This window comes from Bacillus rossius, chromosome 10 (assembly GCF_032445375.1).
Source record: "Bacillus rossius redtenbacheri isolate Brsri chromosome 10, Brsri_v3, whole genome shotgun sequence".
Taxonomy (NCBI): Eukaryota; Metazoa; Arthropoda; class Insecta; order Phasmatodea; family Bacillidae; genus Bacillus; species Bacillus rossius.
Window position 1 is genome coordinate 27,783,320 of NC_086337.1, and position 15,332 is coordinate 27,798,651.

General features: G+C 41.5%; 1 protein-coding gene across 1 annotated transcript in view; it reads right to left on the minus strand.

Moving 5' to 3' along the window:
- The window catches only part of LOC134535889 (DNA replication licensing factor Mcm5), a 121,064-nt gene that overhangs the window by 95,159 nt on the left and 10,573 nt on the right, over positions 1-15,332 (minus strand). The window contains exons 4-9 of the mRNA XM_063375236.1: positions 13,999-14,171; positions 13,497-13,652; positions 11,255-11,339; positions 9,206-9,449; positions 6,105-6,298; positions 4,574-4,714 (exon numbers count right to left, since the gene is read on the minus strand). Of these exons, the coding sequence (XP_063231306.1) occupies positions 4,574-4,714; positions 6,105-6,298; positions 9,206-9,449; positions 11,255-11,339; positions 13,497-13,652; positions 13,999-14,171 (993 nt within the window). The remainder of the gene's footprint in view (positions 1-4,573; positions 4,715-6,104; positions 6,299-9,205; positions 9,450-11,254; positions 11,340-13,496; positions 13,653-13,998; positions 14,172-15,332) is intronic.

The following is a 15,332-nucleotide window of genomic DNA, read 5'->3' on the forward strand; positions in this document are numbered from 1 at the left end:
TATTCCCTTTTCGTGAACAATCTGATATCCAAGCCTGCAAAAGCCCCACACAAGCCCGCTGTATACCTCTCGGGTAGCACGGACTGCGAGCGCTCGGAAAATATTCCGTATTCGTGAACAATCTGATATCCAAGCCTGCAAAAGACCCACACAAGCCCGCTGTATACCTCTCGGGTAGCACGGACTGCGAGCGCTCGGAAAATATTCCGTATTCGTGAACAATCTGATATCCAAGCCTGCAAAAGACCCACACAAGCCTGCTGTATACCTCTCGGGTAGCACGGACTGCGAGCGCTCGGAAAATATTCCCTTTTCGTGAACAATCTGATATCCAAGCCTGCAAAAGACCCACACAAGCCCGCTGTATACCTCTCGGGTAGCACGGACTGCGAGCGCTCGGAAAATATTCCCTTTTCGTGAACAATCTGATATCCAAGCCTGCAAAAGCCCCACACAAGCCCGCTGTATACCTCTCGGGTAGCACGGACTGCGAGCGCTCGGAAAATATTCCGTATTCGTGAACAATCTGATATCCAAGCCTGCAAAAGCCCCACACAAGCCCGCTGTATACCTCTCGGGTAGCACGGACTGCGAGCGCTCGGAAAATATTCCCTTTTCGTGAACAATCTGATATCCAAGCCTGCAAAAGCCCCACACAAGCCCGCTGTATACCTCTCGGGTAGCACGGACTGCGAGCGCTCGGAAAATATTCCGTATTCGTGAACAATCTGATATCCAAGCCTGCAAAAGCCCCACACAAGCCCGCTGTATACCTCTCGGGTAGCACGGACTGCGAGCGCTCAGAAAATATTCCCTTTTCGTGAACAATCTGATATCCAAGCCTGCAAAAGCCCCACACAAGCCCGCTGTATACCTCTCGGGTAGCACGGACTGCGAGCGCTCGGAAAATATTCCGTATTCGTGAACAATCTGATATCCAAGCCTGCAAAAGCCCCACACAAGCCCGCTGTATACCTCTCGGGTAGCACGGACTGCGAGCGCTTGGAAAATATTCCCTTTTCGTGAACAATCTGATATCCAAGCCTGCAAAAGCCCCACACAAGCCCGCTGTATACCTCTCGGGTAGCACGGACTGCGAGCGCTCGGAAAATATTCCCTTTTCGTGAACAATCTGATATCCAAGCCTGCAAAAGCCCCACACAAGCCCGCTGTATACCTCTCGGGTAGCACGGACTGCGAGCGCTCGGAAAATATTCCCTTTTCGTGAACAATCTGATATCCAAGCCTGCAAAAGCCCCACACAAGCCCGCTGTATACCTCTCGGGTAGCACGGACTGCGAGCGCTCGGAAAATATTCCCTTTTCGTGAACAATCTGATATCCAAGCCTGCAAAAGCCCCACACAAGCCCGCTGTATACCTCTCGGGTAGCACGGACTGCGAGCGCTCGGAAAATATTCCGTATTCGTGAACAATCTGATATCCAAGCCTGCAAAAGCCCCACACAAGCCCGCTGTATACCTCTCGGGTAGCACGGACTGCGAGCGCTCGGAAAATATTCCGTATTCGTGAACAATCTGATATCCAAGCCTGCAAAAGCCCCACACAAGCCCGCTGTATACCTCTCGGGTAGCACGGACTGCGAGCGCTTGGAAAATATTCCCTTTTCGTGAACAATCTGATATCCAAGCCTGCAAAAGCCCCACACAAGCCCGCTGTATACCTCTCGGGTAGCACGGACTGCGAGCGCTCGGAAAATATTCCCTTTTCGTGAACAATCTGATATCCAAGCCTGCAAAAGCCCCACACAAGCCCGCTGTATACCTCTCGGGTAGCACGGACTGCGAGCGCTCGGAAAATATTCCGTATTCGTGAACAATCTGATATCCAAGCCTGCAAAAGCCCCACACAAGCCCGCTGTATACCTCTCGGGTAGCACGGACTGCGAGCGCTCGGAAAATATTCCCTTTTCGTGAACAATCTGATATCCAAGCCTGCAAAAGCCCCACACAAGCCCGCTGTATACCTCTCGGGTAGCACGGACTGCGAGCGCTTGGAAAATATTCCCTTTTCGTGAACAATCTGATATCCAAGCCTGCAAAAGCCCCACACAAGCCCGCTGTATACCTCTCGGGTAGCACGGACTGCGAGCGCTCGGAAAATATTCCCTTTTCGTGAACAATCTGATATCCAAGCCTGCAAAAGCCCCACACAAGCCCGCTGTATACCTCTCGGGTAGCACGGACTGCGAGCGCTCGGAAAATATTCCGTATTCGTGAACAATCTGATATCCAAGCCTGCAAAAGCCCCACACAAGCCCGCTGTATACCTCTCGGGTAGCACGGACTGCGAGCGCTCGGAAAATATTCCCTTTTCGTGAACAATCTGATATCCAAGCCTGCAAAAGCCCCACACAAGCCCGCTGTATACCTCTCGGGTAGCACGGACTGCGAGCGCTCGGAAAATATTCCGTATTCGTGAACAATCTGATATCCAAGCCTGCAAAAGCCCCACACAAGCCCGCTGTATACCTCTCGGGTAGCACGGACTGCGAGCGCTCGGAAAATATTCCCTTTTCGTGAACAATCTGATATCCAAGCCTGCAAAAGCCCCACACAAGCCCGCTGTATACCTCTCGGGTAGCACGGACTGCGAGTGCTTGGAAAATATTCCCCTTTTCGTGAACAATCTGATATCCAAGCCTGCAAAAGCCCCACACAAGCCCGCTGTATACCTCTCGGGTAGCACGGACTGCGAGCGCTCGGAAAATATTCCCTTTTCGTGAACAATCTGATATCCAAGCCTGCAAAAGCCCCACACAAGCCTGCTGTATACCTCTCGGGTAGCACGGACTGCGAGTGCTCGGAAAATATTCCCTTTTCGTGAACAATCTGATATCCAAGCCTGCAAAAGCCCCACACAAGCCCGCTGTATACCTCTCGGGTAGCACGGACTGCGAGCGCTCGGAAAATATTCCCTTTTCGTGAACAATCTGATATCCAAGCCTGCAAAAGCCCCACACAAGCCCGCTGTATACCTCTCGGGTAGCACGGACTGCGAGTGCTCGGAAAATATTCCCTTTTCGTGAACAATCTGATATCCAAGCCTGCAAAAACCCCACACAAGCCCGCTGTATACCTCTCGGGTAGCACGGACTGCGAGCGCTCGGAAAATATTCCGTATTCGTGAACAATCTGATATCCAAGCCTGCAAAAGCCCCACACAAGCCCGCTGTATACCTCTCGGGTAGCACGGACTGCGAGTGCTCGGAAAATATTCCTTTTCCGTGAACAATCTGGCATACAGTTCAACATTTCGAATTTAATACATATTTTCTTAACTATTCGTTATCACCTACAAGATTTTACGGTTCTATTTTTTAGTCCAATTTGGTTTTTAAAATAGAATTTCCGTGTTGTTTTTATTTTTTATATAAAAGCTGTTTTGTAATACTGACTCCACCAAAACAGTGGTGGAATATACTAGATGCATTTTTACGATAAAATAATTTTTAATAAATTGGTCTGAAACAGATACATTCAGAACAACAAAAAAAACTATATATAAATTTGCAAGCCTTTATGGTGTAAAATTAATTACTGATTCAATAAGCAATGTACAACCAAAAACAAATTAAATTAATTTTTTTCTGATCCACACACTTTGGTACAAATTTTTGTCCGGAAATGAAATTCCTTGATTTTTTTAACGTCAGAGGATAATTTTTTTTTTTTATGATTTGGATTAAGTTTTAGTTAAATGCTAATTAATTCCATGATATAACTTGTATTACGATGTTATATAGTGTTTTGACATGCTTTTCGATGTTATTTCAGTTTTTTGCAATTCATCACATAATCTTGTCCCTATTAATTACTAGACACATTTTAAGATACTGGAAGGGCTGCCCTTCCAGTCACTTTACAAACTAACCACTGTCAGAAAAATCCTGAAGGGCTGCCCATCCAAGGGGCAACAATTCAGACAACCTTTCAAAAACACCACTGTCAGAAAAATCCTGATGGGCTGCCCTTCCAAGGGGCAAGTTTTCAGGATTATTCAAACACCAAAAGAATCACGTTGCCAGAAATTGGATGGGCTGCCCTTCCAGTCGCTGTACAAACAAACCATTGCCAGAAAAATCCTGAAGGGCTGCCCTTCCAAGGGGCTGCATTTCAGTCGCCCCATTCGCTTCGCATCAAAAAGCCAGTATTCACCCATGCCTAACTGAAAGGGTAAAATTGTATGCGTACGTAGGTCCGGAAATAACCTTTTTTTAGGAGAAAATTTTTTAAGGGTTATTTTATTTCAACGATTATTTTTTTTTATAAAAAGCTTTTTATAAAAGCTTTACTGAGAACAGTATTCTCAATTGTATTAAACTTCGAGAATAATTTAACCACTTTATTTGATAATTGCTTTGCATAAAAAACCCAGTATTCACCCAGGCCTAACTGAAAGGGTAAAAATTGTATGCGTACGGAGGTCTGGAAATGAACCTATTTTTTTTTTTTGGGAGCAAATTTTTTTTTCAAGGGTCATCTTCTCTTACGAAGGTTTCACCGCACGTTCACAGCACGCCGACTCCTCTTGAGGGCAGGGCAGGGCACGCACCTTGGCGATGGAGATGGTCTGCTGCTCCATGGCCTCGTGGATGGCCACCCGGTCGTCCTCCCGCATCTTGTCGAACTCGTCGATGCAGACCACCCCGCCGTCCGCCAGCACCATGGCCCCGCCCTCCATCACGAAGTTGCGCTGCGGGCAGCGACGAGACACACACGGGCCGCTAGAGGCTCCCGCTGCGTTCCTCGACCCTCCGCCTGCTCGACCCACTCGACACTGACATGTGTGTGGGGATGTGCGAATCCTTGATTTTCCAATTCGAATCCCTGGCAATATTTTAAATATGAACCCAACTCCGAATATTAAGCACAGAATAATTAAAAATAACTGATAAATTTAAAAATAATGGGTGTTTTCTTTTTCCTAACTGTAACTACTGGCAATTATTTATTACACTGAGATTTGAAATGTTTATAATTATGTGAACTTAATTAATAATTAAAAACTTTAAAATATGAAAAACCAAAACATATTCGATTCTCCGACTCGATCGTGATAAACTGCACGCTGCAAGGGAAAATCTCAGTTTTATAAACGTTTCAGCAAACAAAACCATTTTTTTCTCCAATAAATAGCCAAGACTTTTTTTTTTCTTGTAGGTATGTAATTGTTTTTAGTTTATAGTTTGCTATACGACGAAATTCATAATTATAGTTTAAGCTCTCGAAATCCTTTTAATGTCACTGTGTTAATTATTTAATTTACATATCTTTCTTTGATACATCATATTATAAATACTTATGTAATAGTAGCCTAATTTTATTTTTCACTGCTAGTATTTTTGAGCCATATTAAATTAATTTATAACTTTTGTGAATATTCGTGATACTGTTCGAATCCATGTACGTACAACGATTCCGGGTTCGGGTAATTGTGGATTCGAACCGTACCCAAAAATATCGGGTACTCGCACATCCCTACATGTATGCATTGTTTAGTGTGCCCGACTGAACTTGCTCAATGAATTTTATCATGTCTTCAAACTTTCTTGGTAAATTTATTTTTATTCTTGCACATTAGTACACCACAGTAAAACCTCAATAATATAACCACAAAGAGAACATAATTTTGTTACTTTGCAATAACGAAGTTTGTACTAACCAAACTACTGGATAATTTAACCACAATTTTCAAACATGTTGTTCTTAAATCAAATTCAAATAAAGTTAAATATTAATTTTTTTTTATTTTAGTACTTATATAACACACCTAAAAGAATATGATTACTCCAATGTAACTCGCACACAATTTCATACAGCGCCAAATGTACTTTTCTTTAGTGTTAACTGGTAGTTGATAAATACATATACTCTAATTAATTAATTTGGGTTATCCTTTCCGAGTATGTATTTGCCACTCGCAACGATATGTATTTACAACAAAGGGAAGTCACTGTCCGCAGTCGTACGACTGCTGACACTGTGCTCGTATCACAGACGATATCCTGAAAGTGGCGTGAACCGCGTGGTAGACACCGACCGACACGACGCAGCAGGGTCCGTGCGACACCACAGTCGCTCACCGTCGCGGGGTCCCTGGTGACGGAGGCGGTGAGCCCCGCGGCGGAGGAGCCCTTGCCCGACGTGTACACGCCGATGGGCGACACGCGCTGCACGAACTTGAGCAGCTGGGACTTGGCCGTGCCGGGGTCGCCCAGGAGCAGCACGTTGATGTCGCCCCGGCGCGTCAGGCCGTCGGGCATGCGCTTGCGGGAGCCTGCGAGCACGTCCACGTGAAGCGTAAGAACCAGAGGCGAAATCAGCAGTGCACACCCGAACTCGCCGTGTCAGCACATCGTGGGCTAGCCGCCCAAACGGACAAACAGGCTCGTCACTTGATCAAACACGCTCTTAACACAAACAAAAAAAAATCACAGTCTCATAATACTTCACCCCCAGCCGATCCACCCATGAATCGTAACCGAACGCATTCGTTGCGTACGGTCCACGCATTAAACCTTAATGGCAAATTGAACGTAATTGCGTGTCGAGTAGAAATTTTTACGGAATAATGATCCGTGCTTCAGGAAAACGTAGCATTCGACATGTGTTTATGAGCAGCGCACACGCCACAAACGTGGCGGCCAACTTTTCGACTGTCTGCCGTCGAGTTCGCCAGGATCAAAGAGACCGCGCCTCTATTTCGTCTCTGGTTCACTTATATACTCTGTGTCCACGCCATGCCGAAACCATCCGTACACACTCGCACCACCTCCACGAATAACTCCGCAGAACTACTATCATAACCTTTCGTGCAACAAAAAATAAAAGTTTCATTTAACTTACGTACGACAATATTTTTAGGTCTGGTTGAGCTTCGCTTGGGGAGGAATGAAATTCGGTTTACGATAATAGCAAATGGCGCTGCGGAAATACATCGAGAATTGTCAATCGATATATCGAACCACGTAGTACCGCTGCCTACGAGATTCAACAAGTCGTTTGCAATGCCGAAATAAAGTGTTGGCAGCAATTCTTTGGCAACATGGTGGCGTAGTTTGTTTCTAGAGTAAATGTTAGGGATTGATTACATGTACGTGAAAAATTAACATTTAAAATGTCAAATTTTCCATGAAAAATTATTGTAAAATGTATTTTTAATGTTAGTTTTGCCCGGCAAAGTGTTTATGAGACGTTTTTAGTGTCAATTCACAGGAATGTGGGATTTTCACATTTAATAGCAAGTAATTAACGAGTTGCATCAATTCGCGGCTATATCGTTTTTGTGATTTTTCACCCTCTCTAATAATAGCATATAGTGAGAATTTTCCGGATCAATACGTAGAGTAGTAGGTTGAGGAAAATAAGGCAAAGAGGAACTTAACTGAAATGAAAGGTTAGTTGGTTGGGTTAAGTTAGATCAGATGCATAATAAAAACCAATATTTCATAATTTAAATATTTTTAACAAACATTTTCCATATAATTATTGCAGCTGACTTATTATAAACAACCTTTCACTTTATTAATATTTGTCGGATTTTCCCAAGTTGTTACGCGACATACAAAAATTTTTTTTAGTTGGTTTTTAATCCTCATTCTTACTATTCAAATTCAATATTCATATTCGCGAATAATATGATATTTGATCGGACTAAAAACTGCTTTATTTACAGGCCTAATTACCCACCCAACTTTTCAGGAAAGATATGTTCCCGGTTTTTCCCGGAAAACTGGGTGCTGGCCAACTCTATTAATAATGCTGCCCGATTGATACCGCACATCATACCTATAGTGAAACGTCTTTAATCCAGCACATTCTGGTACTCAACCATTCCGGAATATGGATTTTGAATATATAGGTTTAATGGGAATGCTAAATGTAAAAATGTGAATGCTGAAATGTAACCAGCAAGAATACAAGGAACACTGTACTGAAAAAATAACTGACTGTAACAATAATCTCTCAGAAAACTAAAAATTCCTGCAGCGCAGTAATGCACTGTAGCAGCCAAAGTTAAAAGCCCTATCAAACCCAAAAATTCTGAAGAACAGAATGTTTGATTTAAGACCTTTCATTGAGTTACCTTAAACAGAAAGTCCCAGTTTCAATAGTATAACAGTTTAATTTACACTATTTACAACAAATCATTCATCAAATTGAAGGTAAACTAACAAGCATTTATTACAAATGTTCAATATGTGCACCTTTAGTTATATGGCACACGTTCAACCTAAAGACCAATTATTCCCACACTTTGGTCAGCAAGGCCGGAGTAATGGAAGTAATCACCTCTTCAATTCTGTGTCTAACTCTGGCAAATCATTAGGTAAAGGCGGAAGTGAAGACACTATCTTTCATAAAGCCCCAAAGGAAAAAATAAATCTCATGGCATTAAGTAAAGTGAACGTGAAGGTCAGCGAAAAAGAGCACTGTCGTCTCAACCTTAATGGCCAATCCAACAGTCAGGGACTTTTAAGTTCAACCACTCTCATACAAAGAGATTCCAATGGGTAGGGGCTCCATCCTATTGCCAAATAAAGTTAACAGGTTTACCCTCTACTAAATGGGGAAGAAGCCATTCTTTACACATAGTTGGCATTGCAAGTGAGGAAACAACAAAGAAAACATTCACGCACGCACCCATCTAAAACTGTTTGAGTTGCTCTTTTAACTGCGACCTTAAGGGCTCCGCCTACCCGGGGCACACACACGGTGTGCAGATCTTCAGGAAAAACAACGCGATTTCAAAACCACTCGAGATATCCGAGCTGGGTCTGCTTACGAAAAGCATTTTAAGAGTTCGCCGAGGACCGAAAAAGTACTTTTGATTTCGGATGACGTTTTTAAACTGTATTTTTAGAAGAGTGAAAAATGTCTGAAACGCATGTTTTTCAGAGTGATTTTTAGACGTAAAAAAAACCGGTACAGATTCTCGAAAGCACTTAAGGGACTTGCATTACACATTTATCGCTCAAATTAAACAGTTATCCTGTGACGACGAGAAGACTGCGCGCCAGTTTAAAGGAGAAAAACCGGCGAGCGTCGAGCTTATCATCCCGCCTCACTAACCCACATACACCCCTGACGAGGCGGGCCCCTTTAAGCCAACACACTACAATGCTTTACGCCAGGGACATTGTTTCACGGACACGCCGCGTTCACGGAGACGCTCGCGACGGACCTCCGAACAGCAGGCAGGCGATGGCCTTCTTGATGTCGGCCGCCCCGAAGATGCTGGGCGCGACGGAGCGGCTCACGCGCTCGTAGAGACCGGGGCTGGCCGCCAGGCGGCGGAAGGCGTCCTCCTCGTCGGGGGTCACGGGCCGGGTGCAGCTGAGGCCGGAGCCCTCGCCGTCCACCTGGATGCCGACCACCCGCAGGTACGGGGCGCGCACCCCCACGATGGGCTTGCCCTTGGCCGCCCCCTGCAACAGCCCAAAACCCCTCCGCCCTTAGGGATGTGCCAACCAAACCCTTACATACAGTCAATGACCTCTAATCAGTAGTAGGGACGCAAATTTTATGGTTTCTTTTTTGGGACGATTTAGTTTTTTTAAAAAAATATATATATACATATCGTCGGCTTACTTCTAAAACCTCGTAAGTCCAGATTTTTTTCCAGTTTTATATTCCGGACGTGTTTGGTGTATTTTTTTCATTTTTTCATAGTGCATATGCTAATAAAAACCTCGTAAGTCAACTCTACTTAGTCTCTTTTCTAGTCACAAATTATAAAACCTCGTATCTTTTGTCAGTCGAAACCGTGCTCCAAAACCTCGTAAGTTCTCCTGTAAAATTGACTGAAATGGAGTTACAAGGTTTTAGAAGTAATCCGACAATATATATATAATCTTAATTTATTTTTAAAAACTTTATTTTCAAACAAATATATAACTAAAATATTTCTTAATACTTATTTCACCCAAATAGTCTCATTGATTGACACCTGATGCACTTATACAGTGAAATCATTAGTAATACGAATATCTAAAAGAGAAGACGTCATTTCAGTAAAAATGTGATATGAAGTAGTATAAAAAATGCAAAATCAAACAAAATATTAAATTTTTTTAAATCCATAATTGCCATACATATTTTTGTAATTTGAGATAAATTTTTATCAAATTGTGGATTTATTTCATGTTTTTAGTAACATTTTGTGTTAAATGGTATTTTACCTCCTATTTCGGTGTTACATATATGTTTTATTGACACGCTTTGCAGTGTTATTTCGGTTTTATCGCAATTCACTGTATGATCTTGTCCCTAATCAGTAGTCAACACATTTTAAGTTTGGACACCTTACGTAACCTAACACCAATCTAGTCGTTTGCATTCAGATTTTTTCAGGTGAATTCCAGCTTTTACTATGGCATCAGGTGACATTTCTGTGCTGCCAGCATTTAATGTTAGCTCAGAGTTTATCGTTATTGTTTCCACTTCAGTAACGTTTTTCCTGTTTTCTAGGATGTTACATTTCACATTTCAAATAATGCGTACATTTGTAATATGATTTTTTTGAAAAAGACCAACACTCATTTGTATTTTTTTCTTTCTATACATAACAATAAAACTTATTTTAAATACCATTGTAATGTAATACCCACCATTAAAGTTCCCAAACTGTCTGTGGGTATGTCACAAATATATAAATAAATAAATATTAATTAAGGATGGGGCAGTCAAATCCTCAAATTCATTAAATACCATCAAATCCTTAGTATTCAAAGGATTTAATATTCAAGGAAAAAGATTCAAAGAAAAATATTAGGATAACCTCTGAATTTCTAAGACAATTTTTTCCTTCATACCTATCCTGTTATCATTCCCAAAGATATTTTACTTTTAACATGTAATTACATAAATAAAATTACAATATGCATTGATTCTGGAAACTTATGAATAAACCCTTTAAAGGGTTACATGTTTCAAAAGCATTGTTAATATTTTTAATTTCTTACACAGTATTTTATTTTGGACCCTTGAGACCTAGAATCGGATACTAAGAGTACGTTCAAAGTACTCTTAGAGTTTTGAATTTGAGATTCAGATGTGAGAAAATTGGAATTTGACCCATCACTCATATTAATATTTCTTTGGTATTTCTTTTAAAACTACTTTGAGATGCTATAATCCGAAAAATTGCTATTCCGGCATAGTCATGTTCCTGATTGTTCCAGGTTAAAGTTCTTTCACTGTATTTTGTAAGTTACTACCAATTTCCACTCACCCTCTGTGGCTTGGAAACCTTCTTAATGGAGAAAATTCCCAGGATGACCACCCTGTTTCCAGGGACAACTCGATCGCATATATACCTACAACAAACATCACAAACAAAATTAGCAACATACATTAACAACAAATGTATCAAAGCAGAGATAAGCCAGTTGAATCCTCGAATCCTCAAATCCCACAGAATCTTCAGTATTCAAAAGATTCAGGATTCGAGAAAAAATAATCCAAGAAAAATATTGGAGCAACAATAGTAAATTAAAATATTCAACACTGGTTTGCTAGATTTATTTATGTTTATTTTTGTACTTCTTCTAAAACCTTTCTTCAAAATATTATTATTTTAATATACAGCAAGTAAACTCCCTATTATCCGCGGGCGGATAATCCGCGGTGCAGATAATTATTCAGTAAAATACTAAAATTATTTTAGTATATAATAAATAATTAACATACAATACATTTCAGTGATGTAAATATAAAAGTGCTCAGTACTTACTTCGTAACAAGGATAGAGTACATACTGTACGTACTCAGAGACTTCATTAGACACTTAAAAAGCACAACTCTTTAAATTTACAATCTTTTCTTAATTATTGATTAAATTTCAGCAACATAAGTTTTTCAGCCAACTGCACATCGTCATCTTGTTCCTCTAAATAGTGAAGCAGTCCGACGATGTGCTGCAAAGCCGCTTCGTGAGTCATCTGCGCCTTCGCACTGAGCTTGCCTGTGGCGTTTTACTGTATACTGCACGCAATACACTCGTCAGTAGAGTTCAAATTTGCTCACTTGTAATAAAATACAGATTTACATATGTACTGTATTTTTTCAACTTTTACTGTACATAAACTTGTAGATTTTTAAGTTCCAATTAATGTGTCCTTTTTTGTTTCCCACTTTCGGCTCTTTTGCGGATTATCCGTGATTTTGACTATCCACGGTGGCTCTGCCACTTAATTTCACGGATAATCGGGAGTGTACTGTATATGTATGTATTAAGTAAATTAAATACATAACATGTACTCCTCTGGAAAACTTAGTTAATGAAACGAACATACATTTATAGGTTGTCATATTTAGGTACCCAAAAATATGGTAATGCGCAAAATTTGCGAAACATAACAAAATTCTGCAGTTTTTAAAGGTTTTTTTTTATGGTTAAGTTAGGTGTAAATATAATAACTTGATAGTAAAATGGGTTGGTTAGTATAGCTTAGCAACATTAAAAATACTGTAAAATCATTAAGAATTACAAATTTAAAAGAATGTAGCTAAAAATCACAGAAACAAATAAGTGCTGTGAAGAAACATTTTATGTTTGTTAAAATTTTTATTTCTTGTGCATTATTTCATTTTTTACTCTTGAAACATAGATTTTGATTCGAGGGGTGGATTTGAGGTACTCTTTGAGATTCGGATTCAAGAAAATTGGAATTCGACCCATCACTATATAAAAGAAATAATAATCCAAAGCATAATAAATATACTAAAAACATGTTCCAACAAACAATTTTTGCATGCATTTCGTAACCAAACATCAAAAAGTAAGATTTTTGGTTTAAGACAACAATTTCATACAATAACCAGACAAAAAAAATACATCAAGGACAAATTCAGTAGATTTATCACAAGATGTGAGAGACAAAACAATTTGAAAATATAGACTTCAAGATTTGCCTGGATTAAAAAAAAAAAAAAAAAGCCAACAAAATAACTATAAATTGAAAATATTTCTACACACACAACCCAAGCTTTCCAAATATTTTTTTAAAATTGTAAAAATATTGTTTTTTGGTGGTTTTGAAAGGGTTGTTACCACAACGCCGAAATACCACAACGCCGAATACCATAACGCCGAATGTCAAAATTGACCACAACGCCGATAGCTAGAAAACTGTTGTGAACCACAACGCCAGAATCACCACAAGGCAGAAAAATGATTTTGCAGGGGAAGGGGGGGGGGGGGGGGGGGGGGGCACAGGAGCAAAAGTGAAAAACAACCAAATGAATTTGTGTGCTAACCTTACCTAACGTAACCTTTATGGCAGTCCTGCAAGGACATTTTTCGGCGTTAAATGTATTTCGGCGTTGTGGTACTTCAGCGTTGTGGTACACAGCAGCAGTTTTCTAGCTGTCGGCGATGTGGTCAATTTTGACATCCGGCGTTATGGTATTCGGCGTTGTGGTATTTGGGCGTTGTGGTGCGTCCCCGTTTTGAAACGGCGTGGCAGCCGAACCTGTCGCAGTAGAGCTGCAGGTGGCGGGGCATCTCGCCCTGGGGGATGGAGTCGGGCAGCTCCTGCAGCTTCAGCACCTGGAAGTCCACGCAGCTGCACTTGTCCGGGACGATGAAGAACGGGTCCAGGGGGCACTTGGGCCGGCCGGCCTGCTCCCTGCGATCCCACGGAGGAACCAACCAATCAATCAATCAATCATTGCACCACGTCATCACAGGCTGTTACAAATAGTTTCCACGGTTTTCCAAGACTTCACAGTGTAACTGCGGCCAAATGAAAAAGGAGTTCATGAGCTAGCACCCACATGGTTAAGATTTCGTCTATAGCCTGTCTCAACCTGAGGTTACAGTACTGAGTTAATGGCAAACAGTGTTGCCACAATTGATAACTACCCTGCCTGTTAACATTAAAAATCTTATTTTGTATACCCTGAACTGTGGACCGAGAACAGGGGGGGAAAAGGAGAACCGGGCCACGACGAGCGGGACCGGGGCGTACGCACGTGGTGCACTTCCTGGGCAGCACGTAGCCCTCGAGGCCCAGCTTGACCGGCAGGTTGGGAACGACGTTGCGGCAGGACCGGCACTGGATGGCGATCTGCGTGGCCTTGGCCCGGGTGCCAGACGCCGCGATCACTATGCCCGGCACCTTCACCAGCTGGGACACCACGTCCGACTGGGAACACACGGGGGCGCGGCGCCGTTAGAACCTTCCGAGACACGACTCCGTTCGTCCGCGTTCGAAACGCGCCTGCCGACCGTCGGAGAACTCTCTCCAGGTGGGCGCGACAAAACAGAAAGTCGAGCAAATACATATCCCCATATCGATGGCTCGGAATGAAAAACCTCGTATCTCATAAAATGCAAATTTTACAGCAGAGACAAAAAAAAACGTGCTACTGATGTACGTGGTTTCTTTTTTTTTCTCCGATAGAAAACTGTAGGGTGCAACATTTTATTTCTTTCACCCAAAAATTTTTTTTGTGAGATACGAGGGTTTTCCAGCCAAAAACATATAAAAAAAAACGTATTTTCGTCCAAAAATTGAGATACGAGGTTTTCGTTCTAAGCCATCGATATAGAGGAAACAAACACACAAAGTAGGCACTACGAGCAGGCAGGCACCACGTAGTTTGACTTCCATGTATTTAACACACAAGCAGTGCACGCAGAATCAACCACAGCACAACACACAAATTTGTTGTGATCAGACACGAGGTGACAACATCGAAATACTGCCCCAACTTTGTCACGAGCAACTGTCTAATGTCTATGCTAGTATAAAAACGTTTTTGTCAACAAAGGCATGTCTTAGTGTATTTATAGCCGACTATAGTTAAAGATTGGTGTTCATTATAATTCTATTCGGAGTAAAGTATTTTAATTAACTTATCTTCAATAAGGAGCTGGAAGCATTGATTAGTATGTTTAGTACATGAAAGACCTGTTTTATATAACCCAGCTTCGAAACAGTATTACAAAAACAATTCAATTTCAAGAATATGGGAAAAAAATAAGGTAGGTAACAAAAGTATGGTTTTAAGCTGTCATGAGGCATTGTGTGGTGTCGTGCCGTGCTCTGACACGTCAAGTCGCGTCTTGTCTGATTCTGTGTGTGCCCAGCCTTTGGCAAGACACACATGTAGGCACGACCTACACGTAGGCACTATAAACGTGCAGGGGCTACAATAGACAGGACAGTTATTACAGGACAATAAAACAACAATTACAAGTACAGGCAATTATATACTATATATGAGATGAACACAAAATAGGACACATAATAATGATGAAGAACATAAAATAAACAATATTTATGACACTAACACATCATTGG